The following is a 24,221-nucleotide window of genomic DNA, read 5'->3' as shown; positions in this document are numbered from 1 at the left end:
AATGTGTATTTGTAACCCAATAATGGTTGAATTCAATACATTTTTAAACTGCCTATCAACCATTGTTTTTGAAACCAGTGGACAACCAGTGAAAAATGCGCTCTTGCAACAGTGTGGATCCAAGCCTATTGAATAAAAGTGGGGCTTTTATTGCTCGTTTTTTTTCAATGTTTGTAACCATTGTAAATATAAACAAACACTGTATAGCCTCATAACATGGTTGAAACAATAATTTTGAAATCATGGATGGTCAGTCCTTGCATCCATAGCTCTGTCTATTAATCTGAGAGTGGTTACATTTCTCCAGGCCCATCCCTCAACTTTTTACCAAAACAGAGGCGGGGCGGCTGTTTTGTTATTGTTTCCTCTGTGGATTTGCCCTTTAAACAGCTACATATTATTAAGATATCAATGTGTCACCAACAAAAAGGTAAACAATAGGCCTATAGCAAATGCAGCATATGGCATTCATTTTTCACATGTAAATAGCACTTTTCAGTAGTGCTCAAAGCATGCCATTCCATGAGTGCAGCATTTAACTCGAATCAACTCGAATCAAAGAGCCCAATCAGTCCTCCATGACAACAAAATCATAAACAACAGAATAGGGCTGGCTAATAAGTGCTTAGTTTTGGGGTCATGCTAATCTATACTTCCATATCTCCAAGTCCTATTCTTGAAGATCAAGGGGTATAACATTTATTGGAATGACTGGAATTCTGATAGACTTTGGTTTTTAATGTATAGATATAATTTAATCATATTATTATATGTAGTAGAAAGTGATGGGTTAGAAGAAGCCATCTTAACCAACCCATTAAGTAAAATGTAACATCCATATATGGCCAGCTACGTAAACTTTAACATAGATTTATCCTGCAATAGATGTCGTTCAATTGGTAACATACATTTTTGTCTTCTTCTAATGCCTCTTAAGGGGAAAGTAATCTAAAAGTAATGAAATGTAATTAGATTACGTTACTGAGTTTGGGTAATCCAACAGGTAACTAGTAACTGGACAGGTAACTAGTAACTGTAACAGATTACATTTGGAAAGTAATCTACCCAACCCTGCTCGTGCTGAAATATTTTCCATGTAGTTTACTTGGACACCAGGTCCCCACAATTTCCCAATCTTCCACAACGAATAGCCTGATGTCACAGGGCTCTTCTTACAGGTTCCATTTCCCTACGCGGGACCATTGCGAACCATAGGTCGGGATTTTTGACCTGGTTACATGTACATTGAACAACACGGCAGCTTTTCAGCATGTTTTGTTATTTCTGAATAAAAAAATCAACAACAAAGGTGGCACTTTTATAAGGGGTGTAAATAGAAAATACTGTTTGTTCTCTCCAATTTGTGGGCGTGGTCTTCTTCTTCTATGGTATAATGGCGTTCGCAACAATTAAATGTGCATTCAGCCACCTACTGCGGGTGGATAATAAGGATCCCCAAAAAGGAAAAAACATTTGGGTAAAAATAAAATATCATACTAACTACCCCAAAAAATCTGTTAACCAAACAAAATCAAGCTGCTTTTCTGTAAAAACCTAATTCTAATCAAATCCCAACACAGCCTCAGAATCCTCCTGTGAGGGTGGGACACTTCCTAGCAACAATAGTCCTTGTAGTGCTTCTGCCGTGAAGTCTTGGAACCCCAAACACTTCTCGGCTGCAGATATAATGATATTCAGCTTCTTTGACTTCTTAGACACTTGTGCTGTACAATTAATCACTGTGTCTATAAATGCCACAACATCCACCTTCTTCACAATGAGTGTATCCAGATCACCCGATTGACTTAAAACACTATCAACTGGTTGCAATGTATCTACCATCATATCTTCAACACTGTTGCTTCTCGCCCCTTCGACTCTCTTCACCGCCTCCACATAGGAGATCTGCTGGCAGCCCTGATCCTTGACACCTCGGCCTCCTTCACCCTAACAGGGCACTCAAGGAAGTCCGGAGTATGATCCCCACCACAGTCGCACCATTTTCCATTCACAGATTCTTCAATATTATATTTCTCCAGTCTTTAAACATTTGACATGTGACCATATCCTTCACAATTTCCACACTGTAATAGTTTGGACACAAATTCTCTCAACGCATACCTCACATATCCAAGCCTCACATATTCAGGTAGAGTTTCCTCAAACAACAATGATATCGACAGGATTTTCTCCTTCTTTCCATTTACCATATGGGTCAGGTGACGTGCACTGACCACTCCTGGGATTTTCTGACTAAGGTACTCATCATCTACAGTACCAGTCAAAAGTTTGGACACACCTACTCATTCAAGGGTTTTTCATTATTTGTACTATTTTCTACATTGTAGAATACTAGTGAAGACATCAAAACCATGAAATAACACACATGGAATCATGAAGTAACCAAAAAAGCCAAGCTTACAGTGTAATATGATGTTTTTGACTGTGTGTTTCGTGACCTTTAGGAGCAAAGCTTTTTATTGAAATCACACTGGCAGGTTTGAGATGTTGTTTTTCAATGTAGGAGGAAGGTAATAGGGCTGTTGAGGCGTGTATGTTTTGCATCCTGAGAGTTGGGCACAGTTACCAAAGAGACACACAGGAAATGCTTCAGAACGCTAAACTTCTCTCTCTCCGTCTCTCTACCTCTCCCTCTTACAAATGCCAGAGCCTTCACCTCTGAAGGAGGTAAAATAGGGACACACGCAGGCACAATGCACACACACACACACACACATTTTCCCCCTCAGAAACAAGTTCACAGGGAAAGGATAAGAGATAAGAAAAGAGGACTACCTAGATAAGATACATCTAGGAATACCTAGATAAAAGCAATACCTATGTGAGAATGCTGTTCATTGACTACAGTTCAGCGTTCAACACCATAGTCCCCTCCAAGCTCGTCACCAGGCTTAGAAGCCTGGGACTGAACACCTCCCTCTGCAACTGGATCCTGGACTTCCTGACGGGTCGACCCCAGGTGGTGAGGGTAGGCAACATCACCTCCACCACGCTGACCCTCAACACGGGGGTCCCACAGGGGTGTGTGCTTAGTCCCCTCCTGTACTCCCTGTTCACCCATGACAGCGTGGTCAACCACGACTCCAACACCATCAAGTTTGGTGACGACACGACGGTGGTAGGCCTGATCACCAGCGACGATGAGACAGCCTACAGGGAGGAGGTCAGTGACCTGGCAGTGTGGTTCATACTGGGTTCATACCTCTCCCTCAATGTCAGTAAGACCAAGGAGCTGATCGTGGAGTACAGGAAACGGGGGGTGAGCCCCATCGACGGGGCTGCAGTGGAGCAGGTCGAGAGTTTCAAGTTCACTCTGTGTCCACAAACACGTAAACAGTTGTGAAGAAGGCGCAACATCACTTCTTCCCCTTCGGCAGGTTGAAAAGATTTGGATGGACCCTCAAATCTACAGCTGCACCATTAAGAGCATCTTGACTGGATACATTACTGCTTGGTATGGTAAATGCACCACCCTCGATCGCATGGCGCTACAGAGGGTGGCGCGGGCAACCCAGTACATCACTGGGGCCGAGCTCCCTGCCATCCAGAACCTCTACATCAGGCGGTGTGAAAGGAAGGACCATAAAATTGTTAGACTCCAGCCACCCAAGCTATAGACTTTTCTCTCTGCTTCCGCATGGCAAGTGGTACCAAAGCAACAAGTCTGACACCAACAGGCTACTGAACAGCTTATATCCCCAAGTCATAAGAGTGCTAAATAGCTAACAAAATGGCTACACAGACTATCTGCAATGACCCATTTAATTGTTTCACTGACTCTATGCAGTCACACACTCGCTCTATGCACACTCTACACACTCACACACATACACTCACACTGACACTCCAACACACACACACACACTTCATTTTCTCACACACACAACACGCCCACTCTGTTTATCATATATCCTGATGCCTAGTCACCTTACCCCTATAAATGCCTAGTCACGTTAACCCTGGAATCGTCCCTGTATATAGCTTACTGTAACGGTCCTGACCTGTTTTATGTTGTTTTTTGTATGTGTTTAGGTCAGGGCATGTGTTTTGGGTGGGCAGTCTATGTTATCTGTTTCTATGTTGTTTTTGGTTGCCTGGTATGGCTCTTAATTAGAGGCAGGTGTTTTGCGTTCTCCTCTAATTAAGAGTCATATTTAGGTAGGGTGTTCTCACTGTTTGTTTGTGGGTGATTGTCTCCTGTGTCGTTGAATGTATGTACCATACGGAACTGTTTGGTTGTTCGTTTATTTTGATGTCGTCTGTTTCCTGTCCGTGAGTTTACGTTTAGTTATGTAAGTTTATGTTCAGGTTTCGTCAACGTCGTTTTCTTGTTTTGTATATTTGAAAGTGTTTTGTTTCTCTGTTTGTATCTGAGGTTGCTATTTTCATTGGGGTTTTTCCACAGACTGGATTTATTTTCCAGTTTTGGACTTTATTCAAGTTGGAGTTTTCGCCAATGTTTTTTTGACGTTACCAGTTGTATTTCTGGTTGGACATTAAAAAGTGGTTTTCCCCGTTACCTTTGCTCTCTGCGCCTGACTCCTTACCTTTGTCCTCATCGAGTGTACAGAATCACCCACCAAATTAGGACCAAGCGGCAACGGAGTAAGCAACAGGGCAACAAGGACTCCTGGACTTGGGAGCAGATATTGAATGGAGAAGGTCCCTGGGCTAAGGCAGGAGAGAATCGCCGCTCTCAGGAAGAGAGGGAGGCAGCTAAAGCCCAGGAGCGGTGGTTTGAGGAGGCAGCAAGGAGACGTGGCTGGAAGCCCGAAAAGCCATGGGAGCAGCTGGAGGCACTGAGGAGAGCAGAGGCTACCGGAGAGAGGAACCGGAGTTATGAGGGAACGCGTCTGGCACGGAAGCCCAAAAAGCCCGTAAGTAACACCCAAAAATTTCTTGGGGGGGGCTAAGAGGTAGTGGGCCAAGGGCAGGTAGGAGACCTGCGCCCACTTCCCAGGCTTACCGTGGAGAGCGGGAGTACGGGCAGGCGCCGTGTTACGCAGTAGAGCGCACGGTGTCTCCTGTACGAGTGCATAGCCCAGTGCGGGTTATTCCACCTCCCCGCACTGGCAGGGCTAGATTGGGTATTGAGCCAGGTGTCATGAGGCCGGCTCAACGCGTCTGGTCTCCAGTGCGTCTCCTCGGGCCGGCATACATGGCACCTGCCTTACGCATGGTTTCCCCGGTTCACCTACATAGGCCGGTGCGGGTTATTCCACCTCCCCGCACTGGTCGGGCGACCGGGAGCATTCAACTAGGTAAGGTTGGGCAGGCTCAATGCTCAAGAGTGCCAGTACGCCTCCACGGTCCGGTATTTCCGGCACCACCTCCCCGCCCCAGCCTAGTACCTACAGTGCCTACACTACGCACTAGGCTACCAGTGCGTCTCCTGAGCCCAGTTCCTCCTCCACGCACTCTCTCTGTAGTGCGTGTATCCAGTTCGGTGCCTCCAGTTCCGGCACCACGCACAAAGCCTCCTGTGCGTCTCCAGAGCCCTGTACACACTGTATCTTCTCCCCCTACTAATCCTGATGTGCTTGTCCTCAGCCCGGTGTCACCAGTGCCGGTACCTCGCATCAGGTATAGAGTGGGCTTTGAGAGTACAGTGTGCCCTGTTCCTGCTCCCCGCACTAGTAGGAAGGTGCTTATCCTTAGCCCGGTGCCTCCAGTTCCGGCACCACGCACCAGGTCTACAGTGCGCCGTATCCGGCCAGAGCCATCCGTCTCCCCAGCGCCATCTGAGCCATCCGTCTCCCCAGCGCCATCTGAGCCATCCGTCTCCCCAGCGCCGTCTGAGCCATCCGTCTGCCATGAGCCGCTAGAGCCGCCCGCCAGACAGGAGCCGCTAGAGCCGCCCGCCAGACAGGAGCCGCTAGAGCCGCCCGCCAGACAGGATCTGCCAGAGCCGCCAACCAGACAGGATCTGCCAGAGCCGCCAACCAGACAGGATCTGCCAGAGCCGCCAACCAGACAGGATCTGCCAGAGCCGCCAACCAGACAGGATCTGCCAGAGCCGCCAACCAGACAGGATCTGCCAGAGCCGCCAACCAGACAGGATCTGCCAGAGCCGTCAGAGAGCCATGAGCGTCGAGAGCCGTCAGCCCGCCATGAGCGTCGAGAGCCGTCAGCCCGCCATGAGCGTCGAGAGCCGTCAGCCCGCCATGAGCGTCGAGAGCCGTCAGCCCGCCATGAGCGTCGAGAGCCGTCAGCCCGCCATGAGCGTCGAGAGCCGTCAGCCCGCCATGAGCGTCGAGAGCCGTCAGCCCGCCATGAGCGTCGAGAGCCGTCAGCCCGCCATGAGCGTCGAGAGCCGTCAGCCCGCCATGAGCGTCGAGAGCCGTCAGCCCGCCATGAGCGTCGAGAGCCGTTCAGTCAGGATCTGCCTGAGTATATCACCCGGGACCTGCCCCTTGTCCCGGTGCTGCCCATTGTCCCGGTGCTGCCCCTTGTCCCGGTGCTGCCCCTTGTCCCGGTGCTGCCCCTTGTCCCGGTGCTGCCCCTTGTCCCGGTGCTGCCCCTTGTCCCGGTGCTGCCCCTTGTCCCGGTGCTGGCCATTCATTTAGGGGATGTTAGTTTTAGGGTGGTCATTGGGAGGGGAAGACAGAAGCGGGGAGTGACTATGGTGGTGTGGGGACAGCGTCCAGAGCCGGAGCCACCACCGTGGTCAACTGCCCACCCAGACCCTCCCCTGGACTTTGTGCTGGTGCGCCCGGCGTTCGCACCTTGAGGGGGGGGTTCTGTAACGGTCCTGACCTGTTTTATGTTGTTTTTTGTATGTGTTTAGGTCAGGGCATGTGTTTTGGGTGGGCAGTCTATGTTATCTGTTTCTATGTTGTTTTTGGTTGCCTGGTATGGCTCTTAATTAGAGGCAGGTGTTTTGCGTTCTCTAATTAAGAGTCATATTTAGGTAGGGTGTTCTCACTGTTTGTTTGTGGGTGATTGTCTCCTGTGTCGTTGAATGTATGTACCATACGGAACTGTTTGGTTGTTCGTTTATTTTGATGTCGTCTGTTTCCTGTCCGTGAGTTTACGTTTAGTTATGTAAGTTTATGTTCAGGTTTCGTCAACGTCGTTTTCTTGTTTTGTATATTTGAAAGTGTTTTGTTTCTCTGTTTGTATCTGAGGTTGCTATTTTCATTGGGGTTTTTCCACAGACTGGATTTATTTTCCAGTTTTGGACTTTATTCAAGTTGGAGTTTTCGCCAATGTTTTTTTGACGTTACCAGTTGTATTTCTGGTTGGACATTAAAAAGTGGTTTTCCCCGTTACCTTTGCTCTCTGCGCCTGACTCCTTACCTTTGTCCTCATCGAGTGTAACACTTACTTACTTTCTCATGTTCTTCTTACATCTATTTCTCATGTGTTTCTGTTGTACTTTACTTTTATTTTATTTTATAGTACTACTGATATTTATTACAGCATTGTTGGGAAAGAGCAAGCAAGAGAGGCATTTCATTGTATTTGTGCATGTGACAATAAAAACGATGAAAAACTTGAACTGGAGGAACATGTGTAGCAGGTGGCAGACTCGGTCTCAACCTTTAAGTCTTTACTGAAGACTTATCTCTTCAGTAGGTCATATTTACATTTTACATTTTAGTCATTTAGCAGACGCTCTTATCCAGAGCGACGTACAGTAGAGTGCATACATTTTTTTTTATTACATTTTACATACTGAGACAAGGATATCCCTACCGGCCAAACCCTCCCAAACCCGGACGACGCTATGCCAATTGTGCGTCGCCCCACGGACCTCCCGGTTGCGGCTGGCTGAGACAGAGCCTGGGCGCGAACCCAGCCCAGCCTGGGCGCGAACCCAGAGACTCTGGTGGCGCAGCTAGCACTGCGATGCAGTGCCCTAGACCACTGCGCCACCCGGGAGACATTATGAGGTCTTGGCTGATTTCTTTTGATTTTCCCATGATGTTAAGCAAAGAGGCACTGAGGTTGAAGGTAGGCCTTGAAATACATACACAGGTACACCTCCAATTGACTCAAATGATGTCAATTAGCGTATCAGAAGCTTCTAAAGCCATGACATAATTTTCAGGGAATTTTCCAAGCTGTTTAAAGGCACAGTCAACTTAGTGTATGTAAACTTCTAACCCACTAGAATTGTGATACAGTGAATTATAAGTGAAATAATCTGTCTGTAAACAATTTTTGGAAAAATTACTTGTAGATGTCTTAACCAACTTGCTAAAACTAGAGTTTGTTAGCAAGAAATGTGTGGAGTGGTTGAAAAACAAGTTTTAATGACTCCAACCTAAGTGTATGTAAACTTTCGACTTCAACTGTACCCGAGGTGTGGACTCGAGTCACATGACATAGACTCGAGTCACAAATATGATGATTTTAGAAGACTTAAAAAGACTTGCAACTCGACTTTGACTTTAACACCAATGACTTGTTACTTAACTTGACCTTGAGCCTTTTGACTCGAACTGACTTGATACCCTCCCCAAGCCCAAATATTAAAAAGATGACATTATCAAAACTGCGCATCAACTCTTCATTTAACGGATTACAGTTTGAATCGGACAGCAGCCAATCAAATTGTGCCTGCGGAGAAAAAGTTGCGCGTGGCAGTGCAGAGGAACGTCGGCGGGTGAATTCAGACGAAGCCCTTGGAAAGATGTTATTGTTTTCGGATATAAAGACTACGCTGTAGTCAACAAAAAACTGGGGTGGACGGTGCGGTGCTACTGCCGCCACTCAATTATTTTTTGACAGACTTTTATCGAATTTGGTAGGGCCCTGAGCTAAGAGAAAACATGAAACTGTTTATGTATCACACAAGTAGTCTCCATGTTCAGGTTTTATCTCCCATCTTTGGGATCTGTATTTTTTTCTCAGACATTCAGGCCAGTGTTCAAATTGTAGGCCTACTTGAAGTTCAGAAGCAGTTGTTTTGATGTCCTGTACCTTTTAATAAATGATTGTAACTTTATGGCAGAATTGTTTAATGTGTCTAGAGTATATCTGGAGAGAGACAGAGAGCACTACAGTATTTTGTTTTTGTTGTAATTGATGTGTCTTTCTCATGGCTACCCATATATTTCCATGGAAATATCAAGTTTATTTGGAAAGTAATAAATATATATATATATTTTTAAAAACATTCATGATTTGTGTGAATTTAATATACTAACTATTACTCTTGTTAAAAATATGAAATGCTATTCAATTTGGTGAAGAGCACATTATGACTTGTTTAGGACTCAAAACTCAAAGTTTAGGACTTGAGACTTGACTTGGGACTTGTCGGTCTTGACTTGAGACTTGACTCGGACTTGCCTGTCTTGACTTGGGACTTGACTTTGGAATTGAGTGCTAAGACTTGAAACAATGACTTGTCCCACCTCTGCTACCTACAGATGTAGGATCTTAATTTGATAACAATTTTTTTGCTTAGAATTTTCATTTTCACTTTGAAATTTCAGACTTGATTTGACCTAATGAAAAATGTATTAACCCTAACAAAAATGTCCATGAATTATAATCCACATAGTAATTTTAATGTCCTGTTGCCGCAGGATTATTTTCCTGCTGTAGCAAACTGGCTCAAATTAAGATCCTACAGCTGTACCATCTAAGTTCTACTATCTATCTATCACATTGTTTTATATTTATAGACTTTACAGACTGTAGTTGCAGACCTGTTAGTTTATAATGTGGTTTGATTGATTTAATGTCAAGCTATGTAACAATGGTGATGGTTGCTTCATGGGATGAATATAATGCTGACAGCATGAGTTAGTTCTCTGGCCTCAAACTGAAGAAGTGTGGTTGTGACAAGGGTATGTGGGGAGGGCTGTGTGTATGTGTGTATTGGGTGGGACGTGTGATCTTATAACAGGATCCTGCTGCTTCATTCCTGCCGTGAGCTTTAGACTCTTCTGGACCCCGAGACAGACAGCACCTCTGGAACGACACACACAGGTAAAATATAACAAGACTCTTCTCACTACAAACCGGTATTGTTGTTTTGATTCTGATTAATATGTACAGTTTAGAGTTAGTAGTTTAGGGGGGTTTTCTTCGATGAACTCTAGGCTATGTGTATAATATGTGTGTTTACAATGTCCTCTCGGGCCGTTTAGAGTGTCGATCGAGGACCTAGTAGCTGAGAAATGTAACTGTTGTTTACGGTTGTTTTTTTAAAATTTTGCGTATTTATGCATGTGTAGTTTTAAATGTGTATATTATATCTCAGTGTGTATTGTGTACACAGGGCTCACCTGGAAATGAGACCCTCGGTCTCAGTGTTGACTCCCTGTTAAAATAAAGGTTAAAACAATTATAATAATGTGTTTGTGTTTTCAGAAGTCAGGATGAAGTTGCTGGTTCAGCTTAGTATTCTCTTCCTCTGTCTCATCGCCTGTAAGCTCACTGGTGAGTCTCTCTGCCTCCATTAAAATGAGGCTGCAAATAGAAGTCTCAATCACAGCAGTGTTTCCTTAAACTATTACTAATCATCAGCAACCTCTGGGATACCCTCGGTTATTTTACCTTCTGCTTGCTCTTAGGGGGTTTAGGTTTTAAGCATTTTATGTCAAATCTATTAGTAAATAGTGCTATATGTGTAATCCATATTGTGTGTCGTTGTATGTAGTTAATCCATATTAAAGTGCTAGAATAAGTACACAGCATTAGAAGTTAACTGACTCAGAGCTGGAGATAACTATGGTGGATTCAGGAATTACCGCTTTCTGCATCCATAAGGAGAGGTTTGTTTTGAGAACTGCATGTGGACAAAGAGCACTGTGTGTGTGTGTGTGTGTGTGTGTGTGTGTGTGTGTGTGTGTGTGTGTGTGTGTGTGTGTGTGTAAACCCAGTGAGGAATAATATTTGAGGAGGAAGGAAGAAAGTTTCTTCAGGTATCCCAGAGTCCTCAGGGAGGGGCTCATTTTTCCGAACTCTCAATCCCTTCTTTGTGTGTGGAATACGTTAAATGCTCCAGAATGCTAAACTTCTCTCTCCATCTCTCCCCCTCTCCTTCTTACAGATGCCAGAGCCTTCACCCCTGAAGGAGGTAAAATAGACACACACACACACACACACACACACACACACACACACACACACACACACACACACACACACACACACACACACACACAAACACACAGACCTTCTGTAGCATGTGCTGATAGGTTCTACATGATTATTATATTATGTAGACTTCCTTGGGGTTGTCAGTCAGTGAGTGATGTGATTTGTTTCTGTCTGTGTGTCTGTAGTTCCATATGATGAGCCCCCGGCAGTCCCCTACTGGCCCTACACCACCTCAGACTTCTGGCACTACGTAGAGTACTTCAGGTCCATTGGAGCCTACAACCACATCAATGAAATGGCCCGGGCCTTCTATGCTCACCAACACCTGGGAGACACACTGGGATATGAGACCAATGAGGGACATGAACATTGAGGAGAGAGAGGAGAGAGAGAAGGGGAGGAAGGGTAGAGGGAGAATGAGATGGAGGGAGGAGGAGAGAAGGTGGGGAGACGGGCAGGAAGGGAGAAAAGAGGGGGAGAATATAAGGAGAGGGGGAGGGAGGAAAAGAGGACAACATAAGGATAAGTCATATTGTCAATTGAAATGCATTTAAAAAATATGAGGTTATATAAATATGTATTTGGACCTATCATTAAATATATCAATGCATCTCACACACATGAGAAAAAACATATTAATTCCAAACACTGCTATAATCTAAAAAGTTATATCAATGTAATGTGCAATAATAATAGATTTTGACAAGAAATGTGATCTCGTTGTAATAATTTACTGTCTTTAATTTGGATACTTGCAAGGATTGAAATGTAATAGGGATTTTGTATGTAGAATTTTCAGAAAATATAGATGTATTTTACAATTACCTGGGTATGTAACTCCTTTCATCACCTGGGTGTTTGTACCATATTTTACATAGTTTTATCTACATTTTAGCCAACCTTCAATCTCTACCTACACCCAAACCACCGGTTGATTCCTTGTGACAGTCGAGCCCATTATATTGTTACCAAAAAAAAGTGGTGTTACGAGAAAAGGAGATGAGTGTAGAGCAGGGCTCTCCAATCATGTTCCTGGAGAGCTACCCTAATGTAGGGTTTCCCTTTAACCCTAGATGTAACTAACCTAATTCAGCTACTCAACCAGCCAATTCTTAGAATCAGGTGGGCTAGATTAGGGTTGGAGTGAAAACGTACAGGATGGTAGCTGAAGAGCCCTGGTGTAGAGGCAAACGGTGGTGAGGAAGATTGGCGTCAAGTACAAAAAGAAAAAAACTTACTCTGGTAGGTCAGAAATGGAACTTGACAAGAGTGAGGATGAATTACCTGCGGAGGCAGGTAATGTAATGTGCAATAATAATACATATAATAATAATAATAATAATACCTGCGGAGGCAGGTAATCGTCACTATGATGACAAAGATGATTCTGGCCCAGTGGGAGTGAGATGTTTGGAATGAATGGTCCATATGTGGTGTCAGGTTTGGTGGAGAAGAGGTTGGGGACGGTTGAGTCTGTGAAAGTAACTCAAAGTGGACTCGTGAGGATTTTTTGCGTTTCTTCCGTGCAGAGGGAGCAGGCATTCTGCACCACATGCCTCGGGAAAAGAACTGTGACTTAAAGGTCCTCTCTGTTGGCCTTCAATAAGTCAATATATTCACCTTATCAGCGTAAAATAAGTATGCTATGGGCTATGCAGAGCCGAGGTCGGGTCCATTCAGGTCCACTCAGGTCTAGCAGCTGTAGTTACATAGACCCGAGACCTGATGTCAATCAAACAGGACCTGACCGGGACCCGAGGGAAGAGTTAGAATTTTGGACCCACTTAGGCCCCGGGTTGGGTCTCGGGGATTCGGGTTCAGGTGGACCCGTGAAGACGTCTACTGTGACTGGCTTTGCTCTCCGGAGCAGGGCGCTGTTGAAAGGAATGATAACTGGAGTGGTGTTGTGTTGAGGAAGATCAACTGAAATTGAAGATTCCCAAAATCTGTGACGCCCGCCGCTTGGTGTGACGCAGACCCAGTAGAGAAAGTGGTGAAACAGAGAGGACACTGTCTGTCCTGCTGAGTTTTGATGCAGTCTTTACCCGCGAAAGTCAAGTTTGGATGTGTCAGTTATCCCGTGAGAGCTTTTGTCCTGAACCCGTTATGGTGTTTTAGGTGCTTACGGTCATGTTGCAGCAGTGTGTAGGTGGGAGATTCCTATTATATGTGAAAAGTGTGCAAGAGGGCATGAGACAAAGGAATGTGTAGTATCGGTGGAAAAATCTGTGTGTGTTAACTGTAGGGGTACCCATTGTGCTGGAGATCAGAAGTGTCCAGTGAGAGAAAGGCAGGTTGAGTTTGCCATGATCAGAGCTGTACAGAACGTGTTGTATGCTGGGTCAGTGAAGAGAGTAGTAGAGGAAGATGGGTCCAGGGCGAGGATCCTAAGAGACTGTGAGTAGGCCGAGGCCCATAGAGAGTGATAGGAATAATGTGCTTCTTCAGTGGGGTTGGTTTCTTAGCGGTCATAGCCAATGGTTATCAACCTTAATGCAGAAATGGAACGTAAATCACAGAAAATAGATGTGGTGGCAGCTGCAGAGAAGTTCTTGGGTGTACGAGATTTTACTGCAGAAGACTTACAAGGTGTGCTGAATGATAGCGTCCCGTCCTCTCAGGCTGCCGGGCTGGTGTAGGATCAGATAGGGCCAAGTAGTGGAATAGTGGTGAGGTTTTAATGGGTGTAGTTGATAGGGCCATTTTTATTCCCTTTTCCCCTTCCCTTTTTGTGTCACAAAGTGTAATGAATTCACACTCCAGAACATAGACAGAAACCCAGGGGTAGATAAGAGAAATAGATGAATGGGGAGGCCGTGACCCACCTCACACTCCAGTACAGTAGGTGGCGGTGTATGCAAATTTAAAGAAGAATAAGAAGTGGCGTTGATCTATGCTAGGGGAAACTTAGATGGGGAGGCTGATTGTGGGGAACTTGTCGTTGGAAGATGGCGGAAGCAGATGTTCTGTTTGAATCAGATGGCGTGTCGAGTGGAGATGAGAAGAATTGGAATATAGTGGCAAATACAAAAGGAAATTAGAGAAGTAAAGTAGTAGTGGAATCCTGTAAATCCAAGCCTAGTTTAAAAAATCAAATTGGTCGGAGTAAGGGTTTTGGATCGATGGAGTTACCTGGGAGATCCGTTTGTAGTCTCTATGAAAATCGCAGATGCATTGGGTAAGGTGGTGTTGGTGAGAGTAACAAGAAGTGGCCTCAACAAAATATCAGATTGGAATGTGTGGTGGATGGAGCGAGGAAGCCCACTCCATCCATTCTGTTGTTTTCTGAAGAAGAGTCTCTGCCTTCTCATGTGTATTTGGGTTTTATGACATACCAGTGGTGTAAAGTACTTAAGTAAAATTACTTTAAAGTATAACTTAAGTCGTTTTTTGGGGTATCTATACTTTACTATTTATATTTTTGACAACTTTTACTTCATTACATTCCGAAAGAAAATAATGTACTTTTTACTCCATACATTTTCCCTGAAACACAAAAGTACTCGTTACCTTTTGACAGGAAAATGGTCTAATTCACACACTTATCAAGAGAACATCCCTTGTTATCCCTACTGCCTCTGATCTGGCAGACTACCTAAACACAAATACTTAATTTGTAAATTAATGTCTGAGTGTTGGTGTGTGTCAATAAAACATGTGTAACAGGGTTGGTTATGTTTCCACTTGCCTCTAAAGAAATGTATATTTAATGTTCAATCATTCTTATTGGTTAGTTCTACTCTGATGACAATAAGGTGTGTTGTGATTGGCCCCGCTTGCAGATAGGGGGAGATCGCGAACGTCAGGTCTTCCCAGTAGGAAAATGTGATGCAAGGGGTAGGTCACGTTCTGAATCATGTTTTCTATTTTCTATTTTACAATGTGTACAAGTTTGCTGTACGTTACTGATTTATACATGTGTGGGTATATGGTACCTGTTAGGGATTGAGGGGCTTTCTGGGATGTGCTTTGGCATATGATTGCTGTAAATAAGTGTGTTAGCTAGCATACACCGATGTCATGGTCACATAAGCCACTGCTAACACAGTTGTCTTCATGCTACAGATTTTGCCATCAATACTGTTCAGCCCTTCACAACTAACGTGTTGTTTCCCATTTAACAACAGGTATTTACACATGTAATATTTTGTATTGTATTTTTGTATTTTGTTCGCCCAGTAGGAAAATGTGATGCAAGGGATTTTGCCATCGACAGCCATCAATACTGTTAAGCCCTTCACAACTAGCGTGCTGTTTCCCATTTAACAACAGAAATAAATGATGCTCAACTGGGACCACTGGCCGAAGTGATTTATTTTGAGAAAACACAACGCATGGAGAGTACATTATACATTTGTTACACATGCAATACATTTACATAATACAAATTATGCCGTCTGGTTTGCATAATATAAGGAATTTGAGACTTAATACTTTTACTTTTGATACTTAAGTATATTTTAGCAATTTCATTTACTTTGACTTTGACTTTAGTCATTTTCTATTAAGGTATCTTTACTTTTTCTCAAGTATGACATTTGAGTACGTTTTCCACCACTGTGAGATACCCTGTGAGAGCCTATGTGACCAAACCCATGCATGTGTAAAGTGTATGTAGACGGGAGGAGTATCATATGCCTGCCAGCTGAATCTAAATGCTGCAATTGTGGTAGTGAACATGCACCCAAATTCCTGAAGTGTCCTTTTTAGGTGAAGGAGACCGAGGTGGCAAGAATAAGGCCTGTCCAGAATGTCTCCTATTCGGGGCCAGTGAGAAGAGTGGAAGAAAGGAGTGAAGTTGAAGAAATAATGTTAGTAGGTGTGGAGATACTAGAGGGATACTGACATCCTGCATGCTAAGGTGGACTTTGTTGCATTTATTGCATTGGTTTTCAACTGCAGAGCGCAAACAGAAAATCTGAGAAAATAGGCATCATTGTGAGTGCGGCTGAGGCATTACAAGGAATCCTGTCAATTAATGCTTCGTCCTCACAGGCCTCTGAGCCTGTGTATGGATGTGTTTTGAATTGTGACTGAAGGAGTGGGATTGTTTATTAATGTTACATTTTGAATGATGTTATTTTTGTTTCGCTACCCTGTACAGTAGGTGGCGGCAATACACCAACCTTAAAGAAGAAGTGAGTATGCTCAAATTCAATGTCAGCAGTGAATAGTTTATCATCTGGTAAATCTAATAGGAGTGACCTACTATTGGAGGCATTAATGTTATTATATAGAATTGAGAGACTAGGTGTAGTAGTGAGATTCTGCTGGGTCCCAGCACATTCAGTTGTGGAAGGGAATTAAGTTGTAGACCAGATAGTTAAAGCGCTTTGAAACAAGATATAATTGATATTAATGTTCCACTGGGTAGTGGTGAGGCCAAATGTAAGATCAGAGCCATTTTGATAGTTGTGTGGTAGAAGAGATGGGACCACACACTTCAGCACAGTAGGTGGCGGCATGCACCTACAACGGTTGTTTTCGGACCGCCATATATCATAGAAGAAGAAGGGTCCGGTTTGTTTTGTTCACGTTGACAGAAAACAGCTAGGTAGCTAACGTTAATATTCATTACGGTAACTTGTCAAAGACAGAAACTATCATGAAACCAGCGGTGGACGAGATGTTCCCTGAAGGCGCCGGGCCTTATGTGGATCTAGACGAGGTTAGTAATCATCAGGTTACACGAAAGAATCACCGACATAGCTAGCTAACGTTACCATGTTAACTTCAACTGTAATCTAGCCACCTACAGTAAGTGACTCGGATACAAAAAACGCCCGCTGTTATCCAGTCATCTTGTTCAACACACAGTTGTTGGGAACTTGCTAATGCTAACGTTAGCTAGCTAGCTATGTTTAGAAGGTTAGGCATATATCTGCATTTTGTCAGAGGCTAGAATGTTGTGTAGCTGTAGCGTTAGCACATATAACGTTAGTTGTTTTTAACCTAACGTTAGCTAGTTACACGGTTACCCTTTTGTCTGTAGACTGAACGAACTGTCTTTGATTTATTGTACTTTTCTTGTTGAACTCATGTGTTTTATGTACGTTGATAAATGGCTAACATTATGAAACTGTACCTGTGTGTGCGCACACTTGTGTGTTCTACAGGCAGGGGGCAGCAGCGGTCTGCTCATGGACCTGGCAGCAAATGAGAAAGCAGTGCACTCAGACTTCTTTAACGGTGAGAATGTTAAATGACGAGACAGAGACATTCATGCGAGTAACCAGCCTTGTTCTGTACATCATGACACTCCCGGGTATCTCAAGCACCCCGGTATAAATACATGAGTTGCAGTAATAAACATTTACCAACAGATGGCATCACTGTGCCATCTTAAACCCATAACATCTTCCCTTTAATAAAATAGGACAGGAGGTGTCAATTCATTAACAAAACAAACCTAGTAATAGTTTCCAACATGAACAGTTTAGTTTTTTTTTTTTTTTTTTTTTCTCAGATAACAACTTAACACATTTTGATAGTCTCTTTACTTTTTTTTTTTCTTTTAATCTCTTTCTGTCAACCCTGATGGGAAACCTACAGATTAAGTCTTTTTGGTGGCTGAGACAAACGCCCGTAGCGTGAAAAGACAGGGGGCTTGTCTGCGAGGACTGCGGGTTCCCGCACAGGCGTGTCACCTGACTGTCTAAGAGGAGTATTGATGGGCGAGGGAGCAGCCGACCTGTGATCACCTGGCTCTTCGCCCAGTGCCTCAGGCCCCATGTGACTTGACCTGTGATCACCTGGCTCTTCGCCCAGTGCCTCAGGCACCATTACTGGAGTTCCGTCTTTTGTCATGCGACCCCTTTGACCATCAGGGTTCTGAGTAGGTGCTGGCTCAGCAATCCGAAGGTCAACCCTGTTGCGACGGTACAATGATCCATTCACTTCGACCAAGTAGGAGCGTGGTGCCACTTTCTGTACACAGGATCCGAGTCTCCAGAGGCCCGTCCGGTCCCCTGGTAGTGGCTTCATTCGCACCGTTTCACCCACCCTGAGCTCAGGTAAGTCTTTTGCTGATTTGTCGTAGATGAACTTGGAGACCTGTCTTCTGTGACGTAGCTTCACCAGCACGTCAGTCACCACACAGGGCTCCAGGAGAGTGTTGGCTACTGGCAGAGCTGCTTTTAAGCGCCGTGCCATGAGGCGCTGGGCCGGGCTGCTATCCATGCCTTCTGTCGGGGTATTGCGCCACTGCAGGATTGCTTTCCAGGCATCTTTGCCCTCTCGCAGAGCCTTTTTGCAGAGGTTCTTTGCGATTTTTACTGCGGACTCCGCCTTCCCATTAGCTTTTGGGTATCGTGGTGATGAAGTGACGTGCTCAAATTCCCATCCTGCAGCAAATTTTCGGAACTCAACACCGGAGAATTGGGGTCCATTGTCTGAAATTACCCTATCTGGCTGGCCATAGCGGGCAAACTGAGCCTTGCAGCGTTTGATCGTTGTCTCTGCTGAGAGGTCGGGGAGGAGGTCAATCTCCCAAAAGTCTGAATAATGATCAACTACCAGCAGAAAGTCTTTGCCACTGTGCTGGAAGAGATCTAAACTTACTATCTGCCAGGGGCGCATCGGTAGCTCGTGGGACATCATCGTCTCTCTCTGTTGTTCAATGGCATATTCATTGCAGATTGTGCATTTACTGACATAGTCTTTGATTTCACTCTGCATTCCTGGCCAATACAGTGTGTCACGTGCTTGTCTGTAACAGGCCTCACCTCCTATGTGACTTGAGTGCACACGCGCCAACATCTCATGGCGCAGAGACCGGGGAATAACGACTCTCTGACACATGAATATTACTCCGTTTTGAACACTGAGCTCCTCTTTGACTTGCCAATATTCTCTGACGGCTAAAGCAGTTTCTTCCTTGCAGTCGGGCCAGCCCATCATAATCACAGACCTCAATTCCTGGAGTTGTCCGTCCCTGTCTGTGTGCTGTCTGATTTGTATAAGGCGCTGGTCCGTAACATTGAGGTAGTCAGCCTGGTTAATGTGTTCAACATCCACTTGCTCTGTTTGTAAGCTGCACACTGCGTGTTGTTCATGCATGGAGCGTGTGTGAATGCCTGATGCAGTAGCCCTGCTGAGCGTGTCACTCACATACATCTCTGGCCCTGGCTTATACACCACCTTAAGGTTGTAGTTTTGTTTCCAAGACAGCCTTCACTTTTTCAGGATCCGCCTTCAATCCGGTGGAGGACAAGATGTGCCCATGAAAGCGGACCTCTGGCACTTTAAACTGAAGCTTTTTTATGCTTAGCCTTAGCTTGACCTGTCTGCATCTGACCATCAGGGCCAGCAGCTTGGCGTCATGGTCACATTCTGCCTCCTCATCACTGTCCCCACAGCCCACTACGAGGATGTCATCTGCTATGGGTTCCACGCCACTGAGTCCCATCAACAGCTCGTGCTGTTTCCGCTGATACACCTCTGGAGCCACGGAGACACCAAACGGAAGCTTCAACCACCTCTTCCTGCCCCAGGGTGTCCAGAAGGTGGTCATATAGCTGCTGGGCTCGTCGAGCTTGCACTGCAGGAAGGCATCTCTAGCGTCCACGAGCGTGAAGACTCTGGCCTTTGGGAGCTTGTAAAGAACATCCTCCAACGTGGGCATAATGTAATGTGAACGTCGCAGAGCCCGGTTGAGGTGTTTAGGATCAATGCATATCCGTAGCTTGTCTGGTTTCTTAATGATAACCATATTACTTATCCAGTCTGTAGGCTCAGTGACGGATATCATGTGGCCATCTGCTTCGTATTTGTCAAGCTGAGCCTTCGTAGCTGCTTTCATGGCCACTGGTACATTGCGGGGTGCACACTGGACAGGCTGGATTGCTGCGTCCAACTCAAAGTGGACTTCCCCGGGAACTGACTCAACCGGTGCGTTGAAGACATCATGGTACTTGCTTAGGAGTGTCTCCTTGCTCAGGGGCCCAGCCTGGACTTTGTCTATAATGTTAAGATCAGCTGGGATGGTAAAGTTAATAAGCCCAAGGCGCTCACATGTAGAACCTGACAGTAATGGCTGTTGACTAGCCTCAACTATTTCAAACTCAAGGGTGTGTTTCTGGCCACGTAAAACACACTCTGTCACAAACAGGCCTAAAGAGGTCATGAACTGGCCTGAATACAGTTTTAGCTTGGTGCTACTCTGTGTGAGATTGTCTCTGGGCGCGAGCCTCCTTTTATCTTTAAGGCTCATAACGTTGCATGTGGCCCCTGAATCTATCTGGCATTGCTGTGGTTTATTATTAAGTAGCAGAGTGACAAACCACTTTTTTCCTTTTGCCTTCACTGCCCCTATGCACTCACTAGCATATACATCCTCTGTGCTGTTGTTCCCTTCATCTGTGTTTGTTTCAATGGAATGCACCTTACCCTCCTTTCTCTTGCTTTTCATGCAGACCCTTGCAAAGTGATTAGCTGTACCACAGGATTTGCATATTTTTCCATAGGCTGGGCAGTGTTCTTTTCCTTGTCCATGAGAAATGCCACAATATCGGCATGTCTTGGGGTTGTCTACTGCAGAGTTGGCTGTAGTATTAGCATTAGCTGTAGCAAAGGGGAATTTCTTTACTGGCTGCCTGAATGTAGCATTGACATTGTCCATATGTTGCCTTTCTAGCTCCATGGACCTTATCCGTATATCAGTAAGCTCTGCTGCACGGCATGTCTCCACTGCCAAGACCAGAGTCAGGTCACGTTCTCTCAGCAAACGTCTGCGGGTGCCCTCATCAGTTATGCCAAGCACATGTAGCTGCCTTTTCCCTTAACCTAGTGACAAAACTGTCAATGGACTCCCCGTTCTCCTGTTTGCAACAACCGAAAACATAACGCTCGTAGATGACGTTCTTTGCTGGCTTAAAGTAATGTTCAAGAGCATCAAGAATAGTTATAGCGTTACCTTGCTGAGGTGCTGTTAGGTTCAGGTTGTGTTTGTATACGTGTCGGCATTCAGTTCCCATTATAGTCCTCAAAGTGGCAGCCACTACCTCTTCGTCCTTTTCCAGAAGTCCCGTTGCTAGCGCATAGTCCTCCCATTCACCTCTAAACGTATCCCAGTTGGTGCTCCAATCCCCGCTGAGCTTCATACCGGCGGGAGGGGGGATGTTCGCTGCCATGTCTAACCGGTGCTAACAACACTGAAGCTAACTAGCAAACTCACTCTAGCTTAATCCAATTCCGGTGAAATTTTACTCAAATAAACAATTGTTTGGTAAACCAGAACAGGTTTCTCTAATTTGCGGAAAGCAGGGTTAGTGATCCCTCTTCTGACACCACGTTTGAATGTTAAATGACGAGACAGAGACATTCATGCGAGTAACCAGCCTTGTTCTGTACATCATGACACTCCCGGGTATCTCAAGCACCCCGGTATAAATACATGAGTTGCAGTAATAAACATTTACCAACAGATGGCATCACTGTGCCATCTTAAACCCATAACAACTAACACGGTAGGCAGCGCAGGAGGCTAGAATAGACCCGTTTTTCTCAAACCTATTCTTGAGTTACTCCAGTCATTACACTTATTTGTTATATTCCAATACTAGAATTCCTTATTTAATCTAATAGAGTGCTGATGACCAGTTGAATCAGGTGTATTGCTGCTGGAATAGATCAAATAATTGGAATGGCTGGAAATCCTGTCGAATAGACTGCGTAGAGGCTATGTCAAGGATCTATGGGACTATGGAGGGGTCTAATAAAAGTGTTCTGTGTAGGGATGTGCATCTTTCTCTTTCAAGACGGTTCGATACATATCTAGATACATGGGCTCCTATACGATACAGGAAAGATACACATTCATTTCCCATTCTAAATTAAAATCTGCTGCTGATAGAGCTCATGAGCTGTGTGTGTGTGTGTGTGTGTGTGTGTGTGTGTGTGTGTGTGTGTGTGTGTAAATTATCTATGTCTATGGTGCATGTACTATGTAGGCACCTGAGCTGAGTTATAAGGGAGACTAGGCATCTACCACCCCACTATCAGATTCGTTTTTTGTTCCCACTTTGGTTCTGAAATCACCATCACCCACATTAACTTGTCTTTTTTGCATATTAAGCGTTTGAGCTAGTAATGGATCAATATTTATCATTTACAAATGAGCTATGACATAGCCAATAGCACAATTATATAGCACAATTTTGGATTTCACCCCGATCTCATTTGGAAGTTTTTACGGAGAGATCTTCTCTTTTCGGTCATGTAAAAGTGCTCGTCACCCTATTTCAACACACAGTTGAAATCAGAAGTTTACAAACACCTCAGCCAAATGAATTTAAACTCAGTTTTTGACAATTCCTGACATTTAATCCTAGTAAAAATTCCCTGTCTTAGGTCAGTTTGGATCACCACTTTATTTTAAGAATGTGAAATGTCAGAATAATAGTAGAGTGATTTATTTCAGCTTTTTTTTTTTTCATCACATTACCAGTGGGCCAGAAGTTTACATACACTCAATTAGTATTTGGTAGCACTGCCTTTAAATTGTTTAACTTGGGTCAAACATTTCGGGTAGCCTTCCACAAGCTTCCCACAATAAGTTGGGTGAATTCTGTCCGATTCCTCCTGACAGAGCTGGTGTAACTGAGTCAGGTTTGTAGGTCTCCTTGCTCGCACACGCTTTTTCAGTTCTGCCCACAAATGTTCTATAGGATTGAGGTCAGGGCTTTGTGATGGCCACTCCAATACCTTGACTTTGTTGTCCTTAAGTCATTTTGCCACAACTTTGGAAGTATGCCTGGGGTCATTGTCCATTTGGAAGACCCATTCGCTACCAAGTTTTAACTTCCTGACTGATGTCTTGAGATGCTGCTTCAATATATCCACATCATTTCCCCCCCTCATGATGCCATCTATTTTGTGAAGTGCACCAGTCCCTCCTGCAGCAAAGCACCCCCACAACTTGATGCTGCCACACCCGTGCTTCACGGATGGTGTTCTTCGGCTGGCAAGCCTCCAACCTTTTCCCTCCAAACATAACGATGGTCATTATGGCCAAACAGTTCTATTTTTGTTTCATCAGACCAGAGGACATTTCTCCAAAAAGTACAATCTTTGTCCCCATGTGCAGTTGCAAACCGTAGTCTGGCTTAGTTATTGTGGTTTTGGAGCAGTGGCTTCTTCCTTGCTGAGTGGCCTTTCAGGTTATAGATACTTTTGTACCTGTTTCCTCCAGCATCTTCACAAGGTCCTTTGCAGTTGTTCCGACATTGATTTTACTTTGGTGCGATTTTCGCATCTCTAGGAGACAGAACATGTCTCCTTCCTGAGCGGTATGATGGCTGCGTGGTCCCATGGTGTTTGTACTTGCATACTATTTTTTGTACAGATGAACGTGGTACCTTCAGGCGTTTGGAAATTGCTCCCAAGGATGAACCAGACTTGTGGAGGTCTACAATTTCTTTTTTGAGGTCTTGGCTGATTTCTTTTGATTTTCCCATGATGTCAAGCAGAGGCACTGAGTTTGAAGGTTGGCCTTGAAATACATCCACAGGTACACCTCCAATTGACTCCTATGATGTCAATTAGCCTATCAGAAGGTTCTAAAGCCATGACATCATTTTCTGGAATTTTCCAAGCTGTTTAAAGGCACAGTCAATTTAGTGTATTCTAGGGAGTTTTTCCTAGCCATTGTGCTTCTACACCTGCATTGCTTGCTGTTTGGGGTTTTAGGCTTGGTTTCTGTACAGCACTTTGAGATATCAGCTGATGTACGAAGGGCTATATAAATAAATTTGATTTGATGTAAACTTCTGACCCACTGGAATTGTGATACAGTGAATTATAAGTGAAATAATCTGTCTGTAAACAATTGTTGGAAAAATTACTTGTCATGCACAAAGTAGATGTCCTAACTGACTTGCCAAAACTATAGTTTGTTAACAAGAAATTTGTGGAGTGGTTGAAAAATTACTCCAACCTAATTGTATGTAAACTTCCGACTTCAACTGTATATACGTATATATAAAAAATATTTTTCAAAAGACAACATTTTTCAAAAATCAAATATTATTTGTCACACAACAGGTGTAGGTAGACCTTAGTGACATGACAACATACACTGATTGTGTAAATCCAAACAATTGCTGATGAACCTGAATAATCCAAATAAAATCGGTTCTAAG

General features: G+C 44.4%; 2 protein-coding genes and 1 long non-coding RNA gene across 3 annotated transcripts in view; all 3 read left to right on the top strand.

Moving 5' to 3' along the window:
• The first annotated feature begins 9,861 nt into the window (after positions 1 to 9,861).
• On the top strand, positions 9,862 to 11,795 carry otos (otospiralin). Its single transcript, XM_055882297.1, has 4 exons — positions 9,862 to 9,966; positions 10,351 to 10,419; positions 11,033 to 11,059; positions 11,268 to 11,795. Exons 2-4 carry the CDS (start codon positions 10,359 to 10,361, stop codon positions 11,453 to 11,455), a joined length of 276 nt encoding a protein of 91 aa, XP_055738272.1. The 5' UTR covers positions 9,862 to 9,966; positions 10,351 to 10,358; the 3' UTR covers positions 11,456 to 11,795.
• A 2,974-nt stretch (positions 11,796 to 14,769) lies between these two features.
• On the top strand, positions 14,770 to 15,375 carry LOC129823180 (uncharacterized). Its single transcript, XR_008754578.1, has 2 exons — positions 14,770 to 14,919; positions 15,148 to 15,375. It is a non-coding gene; the product is annotated as an uncharacterized LOC129823180 (long non-coding RNA).
• Positions 15,376 to 16,565: 1,190 nt separating this feature from the next.
• cops9 (COP9 signalosome subunit 9) overlaps positions 16,566 to 24,221 on the top strand; it is an 11,023-nt gene continuing 3,367 nt past the window's right edge. Inside the window, exons 1-2 of the mRNA XM_055881999.1 lie at positions 16,566 to 16,750; positions 17,199 to 17,271. Coding sequence (XP_055737974.1) covers positions 16,688 to 16,750; positions 17,199 to 17,271 — 136 coding nt within the window. The 5' untranslated portion in view covers positions 16,566 to 16,687. The remainder of the gene's footprint in view (positions 16,751 to 17,198; positions 17,272 to 24,221) is intronic.

Source organism: Salvelinus fontinalis, chromosome 25 (assembly GCF_029448725.1).
Source record: "Salvelinus fontinalis isolate EN_2023a chromosome 25, ASM2944872v1, whole genome shotgun sequence".
NCBI lineage: Eukaryota > Metazoa > Chordata > Actinopteri > Salmoniformes > Salmonidae > Salvelinus > Salvelinus fontinalis.
Note: the sequence above shows the minus strand (reverse complement) of the source record. Positions and strands in the feature narration are given on the sequence as shown.